This window comes from Pinus tabuliformis, chromosome 3_2 (genome assembly GCF_031772625.1).
Source record: "Pinus tabuliformis cultivar Carrire ecotype Pingquan chromosome 3_2, CPIR1, whole genome shotgun sequence".
Classification (NCBI taxonomy): domain Eukaryota; kingdom Viridiplantae; phylum Streptophyta; class Pinopsida; order Pinales; family Pinaceae; genus Pinus; species Pinus tabuliformis.
In genome coordinates, this window is record NC_142302.1 from 749,127,543 (window position 1) to 749,135,539 (window position 7,997).

The 7,997-nt window shown below is 35.4% G+C and overlaps 1 protein-coding gene across 1 annotated transcript; it reads left to right on the plus strand.

The window, feature by feature from the left end:
* Positions 1-3,171: 3,171 nt before the first annotated feature.
* LOC149182763 (uncharacterized) lies at positions 3,172-4,653 on the plus strand. The gene has a single exon (XM_089414668.1). It carries the CDS (start codon positions 3,172-3,174, stop codon positions 4,651-4,653), a length of 1,482 nt encoding a protein of 493 aa, XP_089270794.1.
* Positions 4,654-7,997: the final 3,344 nt, after the last annotated feature.

Genomic DNA, 7,997 nt, shown 5'->3' on the forward strand with positions numbered 1-7,997 from the left:
AACATAAAGCTCGTCTTGTTGCTAAGGGTTTTTCACAAGTTGAAGGCATTGACTATACTGAAACCTTCTCCCTTGTTGCCAAAATGAACTCTATCCGCCTTGTTCTTTCCCTTGCTGCCTCTTTCAAATGGGAAGTCCATCAGATGGATGTTAAATCTGCCTTCTTGCATGGGGACTTGCATGAAGAAATCTATATGGAACAACCTATTAGCTTTATACAAACAGAGTCCAGCCTTGTATGTCGGCTTAAGAAATCCCTTTATGGTCTAAAGCAAGCTCCTCGAGCTTGGTATGCCAAAATGGATAACTTTCTTTTAAAAAATGGCTTTTCTAGGCGTCATTCTGACAACACTGTCTACACCAAGAAAGTGGGCAAGTCTCTTATCATTCTTGTTCTTTATGTTGATGATCTTATCCTGACTGGTAGTGATCCCAACCTTATAAACCATGTGAAGACTAGCCTTAAAAGGAAGTTTGAAATGACAGACTTAGGACATTTACATTATTTTCTTGGTCTTCAAGTCTTGCAATCCAAGGAAGGTATTTCCCTTTCCTAGTCCAAGTATGCTTGTGATATTCTACGCCATTTTCACATGGAACACTGTAAGCCAGCCCCTTCTCCCTTTCAGTCTGGAGTCAAACTTTCAGTCACTTGTACTTCTCCTGAAGTTGATGCTACCTTATACCGTCAACTTGTAGGAAAACTTTTGTATCTAACCCATACTCGTCCTGACCTTTCCTTTGTTGTTGGCCTTGTTGCTCGGTTTATGCAAAACCCATGTGAAAGTCATTGGAAAGCAGCTAAAGGAATACTTCATTATGTTCGAGGTATAGTTCAGTTTGGGATTCATTACAGTGCCGAAGCATCTCCTCTATTGGTTGGTTTCACTGATTCCTATTGGGCTGGTGACCCTGACAATCAGAAGTCTACTGCAGGTTATGTGTTCACTCTTGGTTCAGGACCTATTACATGGGCTTGCAAGAAACAAGGTGCCATTTCTCTTTCTTCAGCAGAAGTAGAGTATCGTGGTGCCGTAGAAGCTAGTAAGGAAGCCTTGTGGCTTCGTCAGATCCTGTCAGATTTTGGCTTTCAGCAGCAACATCCGACTACACTTTGGTGTGATAATCAAAGTGCCATTCAACTATGCAAAGATCTAGTCCAACATCAGCGCAGCAAACACATTGAACTACACATGCACTTCATCGGAAAGCTCATCCACGACCATATTCTTGAAGTGCAATATTGTTCAACAGATGATCAAGTTGCAGACATCTTTACAAAGGTTCTCACAGAGGCGAAGTTCACTAAACTTCGATTTATGGTTGGAGTTCAGGAAGTTGTCACTAAGGGGGGATAGGCTCTAGTGCCTCCTTCCTTCTCCTATTGTGTCATATTTGTAAATCCTTCAATCCTATCCCAAGTTGTTCTTAAGGGGGGATGTTAGGATATTCCGACACATAGGAAATAGTTAAGCATAACTTGGTCTAGTATAGAGTTAGGTAAAGTGTGTTTCTTTACTATGTACATTTTGTTACTTACAATCCGATGGTCACGATATGTAGTGATCCGATGGTTCATTCTCTCCTCGGTATTACCAGCACTTGATCCGTGGCTTAACACTCGATTGGTCCATGATCTCTATTTAAAGAGCATGGAGGGTCATTTGTAGGTTAACCGTCCATGAGAGAAGCTTATGTAAATTTTCATTCTTTTATTAATAAATTGCCTGAAGTGGCCGCGTTGGCTCAGGCCGTGGACTGTTTCCCTCTTTGAGGGTTTTAACTACGTCAAAAGTACTGGTGTATTGATCTGTGATCAGTTTGTGAGCAGTGTCCTTTGGTGTTCTGTCTGAGAAACTTACCCTGTAAATTCCTACACTATCCAAACTTGGATTTACCTCAATTTCATATTTATTGGATTTCACTTAATTTTATATTTTAAGTTCTCTAAACGTTAGTATATGATGATATAATAATACTTTTCTTCTCAAATATTAAAAAATATATATATATATTTTTAAAATTTTAAATATTATAGAAAAAAAAAGGTTGAATTCTAGAATTTCATTATTATTAATATTTATTTTGATTCAAAGTTTAAGTTACAATGACTATTCAACTACCATAATTCAAAAATTAAAATATTCGTAAAATATAAATTAGTTGGTTTGTGTAAGTTCGATTAAAATATTGATACAAATATCGTTGGATTTGAGAAAAAAATATTAATAACTCGTAAAAACATAACACAATTTTAGTTATAAAAAAAAACAAAACACATGTGATTTTTTTTCAAAAATGTTATAATATAAATATTATGAGTCAATATTTATTGATAAATTATTTTTTTTTAAATGCTTAACAAGGAATTTTATTTTTAATGACTTTTAAATTACGCTTTCAGATCAGGTATGAAGTTTAAAACCCGGACGCACTGTAAAAGTTTTCATTCTGACGAGCGTCAATTGGGCGTGGAGTGCGCAGACGCTGCTTCAATCTTGCACGCCCAATACCGCATCTCTGGTTATGATGACGCCACCATACCATACCTGCACCATTGCCACGTAGCTATTAATGGGCAATCAGAAACTGTTTTGAAAGTATTGAGATACCCGAGGAATCCACGTGTATCTTAGCCACGTGGCCTGGTTCCGAGCCTGTTTAGATGTAAGGATCGATTGATTGTACCAAGAGCCAGAGAGCCAGACCGGTTGGAACAGAATTGGAGAGGACTGTTCGTAGAATGTCGGATTTGACGTGCTAGGAGACAAGGTAACAGCTAGAAGCCCAAAAGTGCAAATTCGGAGTCAAATTTGACGGCGTTTTGGGTAGAATTCAAATATCTGGGTTGTACTGGTACTGCCAGTGTGCCGTGTAGCTTGTGGCTGGGATTCGATCGTGGATTTGCTAAATGCCCGCTGTCAGATCGAGCTTCACTTCAGGGATTTGTAGATGGGGCCTTGCGTTCCAACGCCACATTATTGTCTTTGATTCTGTTCCGTTGCATTTGTATCTTTATTAGCCAGATCTCATTTCTCAGTGCTTTTAGCCAGGGAGGCAGTTCTGAGACAGCCATGACATTTGATCTCCTTTTTTGGCCCAGGTTTTGTATTTCTATGATATTGGATTTGGAGAGGCAGCGGGAGTAGAAGTGTGGGGTGTTGAAAAAGCATGAATGCCCAGGCCCATGTGGCCGGGTTAAAGAGGTTATCTGCCCGGGCTAAGAAAGTCCACAATCCTACGAAAACAGGGCCTTTACACAAGGGGTTGGATTCCTTTTCTGTTTTTGCAGGGAAGGCTATTCAGCATCTGAAGACGAAGCACAAAGTCCCCACTGAGAAAGGCCTGTCAGATGAAGAATTTGTGAGACTTGAAGCTACTTTTGGTTTCACTTTTCCTCCAGATTTAAGGGCTGTTTTGCAGCAGGGTGTCCCTGTGGGAGTTGGGTTCCCAGATTGGAGGTCGGGTGGGCCTCAGCAGCTGCGCATGAGACTGAACCTGCCCATGGCAGGGCTTTCATATGAGGTGGCCCAGGATCGATTCTGGTGCAAGCAATGGGGTCAGAGGCCCCGCGATACAGAAAACGCAGCTGAAATTGCGAGGACCAACTTGAAAAAGGTGCCTCTTTTGGTACCCTTGTTTGGCCATTGCTATATTCCCTCATCTCCCAATCTTGCAGGTAATCCTGTGTTTTTTGTTTATAAGAGCGATGTGTTTTGCTGTGGGTTCGACCTCGGTGATTTCTTTGAGAGAGCGAACTTTGGTCTCCATGAGCCCTCGCATTTTTCAGCGAGTTTCAGGCATGTCCATGATGATTTGAGGGATTGTTCAATGAGTTTTCACAGGAGAAGGGGCAGCTGGGTTGAATTTGAGAAGAATTCTGCCAAATTGAATGACGAGAAATCTAGCAGAAACATAGAAGCATGGGGTAGAAGGCAGCATTCTGTAGCTAAACGCTGCGATGTTATCGACAGCAACAAGAGATTTTTAGAATGGCCCAGGAGAAGTATCTCTTTGTCTGACGGGCACTCTGGCAGCAGTAACTACAATTTCCCCAATTTTAAAAGCAATGTCCAGTTCCACAGCAAGATTCTTTCCGACAAAACTCTTACCAGTTTAGCAGCTGCGCCCTCCCATTCGCCTTCAAAATCACCAAGGTGGATAGCATTTTGGAGTGATTTAGCAGAAGAGAGGTCCAATTCTTCTCTCCACATCACTCCTGAGACCTCCTTTTCTTATTCTAAAACAGAGGCTGATTTTGATTTAGATTTAGCCAAGGAATGGGAATGCGATAATGGTGGTTGTGATTCTAATATCTGCATGCCAAGGTGGTTGGTGAACTACTTGGAGGAGCTGTCAAATCTGCTCAGAAATGGAGGTTGGAAGGAACAAGACATCAATGCCATGATTCAGGGCTCATCCTCTCCTTCCTCGGCCAATGAAGATATATCTTTGGACAGTAAGACAATTTTGGAAGGCCTGTTACTGAAAACAGATCTGATGTCAAATTCTCTGAGAAAAGCAGGATGGAGTTCTGAGGATATTGCAGAGATTTTCGAAATCGATTATCCCACTCAAAAGCCCACCAAGAAAATCTCGCCAGAACTTGCAGAAAGGATTGGAAAACTTGCAGAGTATGTTACTCGAACATGATTGCTGCCTTCTTACTGTGTTCATCCAACTTCTAGAGAGCCTGTGCATGTGTATAAATTTAGTTTCAGGGATATTTCTTTGATTACATGGCCAAAGTTCATTGAAGCAATACATTACATAATTGTGATTTCTTCATCATAAATAATCTGGGTGAAGTCCCTTGCTTTACTTCAGAGATTGAAGAATAAATAACCACATATGATCCACGTTACTGCCAAAAGACGGGCGAAAAAACCAATTGATAAATCCAGACTCTAATAACCCAAAAGTCATCTGGTTACTGAATTTTGATGGCTTGAATTCCAGAAATGTAGAATGTGTCACCCAATCATTGAGTATGAACATGAATTAATTGTTCCTTCGATATGTAATTTCAACCTGAAACAGTTATTCCTACCTATAATGTAAACACTTCAGAGCTTTTGATATTTGTGATGTTCTGTCACGGCTTTCACTTTTATAGGAAATCGATAAGAAGCGAGTGAGATCACGAAAGTTGCCCTATGACAGTTGGAGTCTTCTTAAAAAAAATTGATATATTTGTTTTGATGCAGTCCATATCAAAAATTGATGTATTGGTGATATTTGATGTATTGGTGCAGCTATGTATGTATGTTTAAAGATATAATTTTTTTTAAGTAAGATGAATGATTAAGTTAGTTTGTTTTTTGGTGAAGTAAGATTTTTTATTTTTAAGTTCTCTCTGTCAAGATTTTCTCGAAATGGCATCCCTACTACCACCATTCTATTTGCACTTTCTTGCAGAATTAACTTCTCCAATGCATAAGTAGTACCTACCATGCATGAGTTGAAGCAAAGATTTAATACTACCCATGTCCTCCGACATGACATTTTCATATCATTGCTTCCAACCGGAGCAATTAAGCTTGTTGTCCTGCAAATAATTGTTTTTCCCTTCGAGATCTTGCGATGGCTTGGGCTTTGGGGAAATTATTAATGGCTTGTCATTCCATGGTGATTTTTATTTCAAACCCTATAGCAATATTAATGCGGTCTGACATGGGGCTGATATAACACGATACAACATGCCACGCGGTGATGAGAGAGAAAAAAAAGCTATTTTTTTTTTCTCTCTCATCACCGCGCGACGTGTTGTATCGTGTTATATCGGCCCCATGTCAGACCGCATTAATATTGCTATAGGGTCTGAAATAGGAGCTGTCGTCATCCCATAATTCTCTTTGTTGGTTTAACGAGAGGAGCGTTATCCATGCACCTTGCATATTCATGGGATATGAGAAATGGATGTTTCACCTTGGTCATTTATTGTGATCCCGTGCCCAAGGTTTACTCCCTTGTTGGCTTGCTCATCCAATGTGTGGTTATTCTCCCTTTTTACATCTTGCATATTCATGGGATATGAGAAATGGATGTTTCACCTTGGTCATTTATTATGATCCCTTGCCTAATGTTTACTCCTTTGTTGGCTTGCTCATCCACTAGGTGGTTATTCTCCCTCTTTACATGATAAAATTTGGGGACCTCAAATTTCTTGGATAGCATCGAAATTTGATGATAGATTAACGACAAATTTTATTTAGGGTTTTTGGAGAGATTGTGGTACTTTTGGATTGTGATCGTTGAGTCTTCCACTACACATAACTCTAAAATTCTTTTAGAGGTTGCTATGTTCAGTCCTTGCCAAAGGGCTAAAACTTCTCCTTGGTTATTTGATGGTGTTCCCAACCCCAATCAAATTTCCTCTCCATTTTTTTATGAGGGCCATAAAAGACCCCTCTACCTCTTGCCTTCCATTTTTTTCAATCTTTTTAAATAATATAAATAAATTGTTTTAAATTGTGTAAATTTTACAATTTTAATTATATAAATTTTAGTTAAATAAAAAAACATATGTTAAAAAAAAAACTTGGACAAATTATTAATCTTTTAACTTCATAAAATAAAATAACGAGAAACTAAATTACAATTTCAATGATTAATAAGATTATAAAGTAATTTGATTTGATTAAAGGAGTAATCTAACTTATAGATGAAATAGATTTTTTCACAGGGATCCCACAAAACAATTACAAGAAAGAATGTGTTTTTTTGTGTTTTTAAAAGGCTTTTTTGAATGTATAAATGGATTCAACACCTAAAAAACCCTTGGGACACATGGATTTTACAGATTAAACAACTTAAACTTAAAGTTTTTAAAAATGGCCGATATTTATTTAAAATTAACCAAAAAATTATGGTGAAAAAAGTCATTTTTCTTGGCATTTATGAGAACATGTTAGCATTAGTTTCTTTGCATTGTCTTTTTAGCGAGGGGATTGTTGGAAGGTTGGGCCAGCTCATCATCAATTTGAATCGGAAAAAGATTGAATTGCAAAAAGCAAAAAAAAAAACTAATGATCTCATAGACTATTTTTAATTATGTGAACTTTAAAATATCATTTCATTAGTTAAATTAACCTAAATTATATATATACAAAACTAACCAAATCACTGATTTATATATTTATAATCACTAATTTATGTTATATCATTTTTAATCTTATTATAAATATATTGCTAATTGTTTTAAAATCAAATTAAATACACTTTTAAAATACATTTTTTAATTAAAATTTATAATATAAAATACATTTTTAATTAAAATTTATAATTAATATATAAAATTATATTTAGTTATTTTATTTTAAAAACAATTAAATTTAAATTAATAATATATTTTAAATTGTTCTAAAATATAATAAAAATAATCACTTTAAATATAAAAGATTATTAAATAGTTATATTTTCCATATTATTAACATGATTGACCATGAAAGTGTTTGATCGTCATAATATTTTCATACATAATAGGATACTTTATAACATGATTGGGGATTGAAAGTGTTTGAATGTTATATTTATTAAAAAAGAATTATAATATTGAATAAAGTAATTTATAGGCATCAAAATATTTATTGTTTAAGACATTATATATTTTTAAAGATTAAAAACTTATAAAAATTAATCAAATTATAATATTGTTTTAAATTATTATTATCATTATTAAGAGTTATAGGTATTAAAATATATTAAAATATTTAATATATATGGTATAAGATTTTATATATTTTTAAAGATTAAAAAATTATAAAAATAATTAAATTATAATATTATTTTAAATTATTATTATCATTATTAAAAGTGATAGATGTGAAAATAAAATATTATGTGCAAGGAGATTAGAATTTCAAATTTCTAATTCATTTATGTTTGTAGTATTATGTAAAAAATAAATATAATATTATTATGCTTTTTTTCCCTAAAAAAGTAAAAATAAATTTTTATCATTTATTTAATAATTATTAATGTTTTTATATTCAAAA

What these genes read in the sequence shown, in the direction of transcription:
- LOC149182763 (XM_089414668.1), top strand. Translation starts at nt 3,172, where the DNA reads ATGAATGCCCAGGCCCATGTGGCCGGGTTAAAGAGGTTATCTGCCCGG.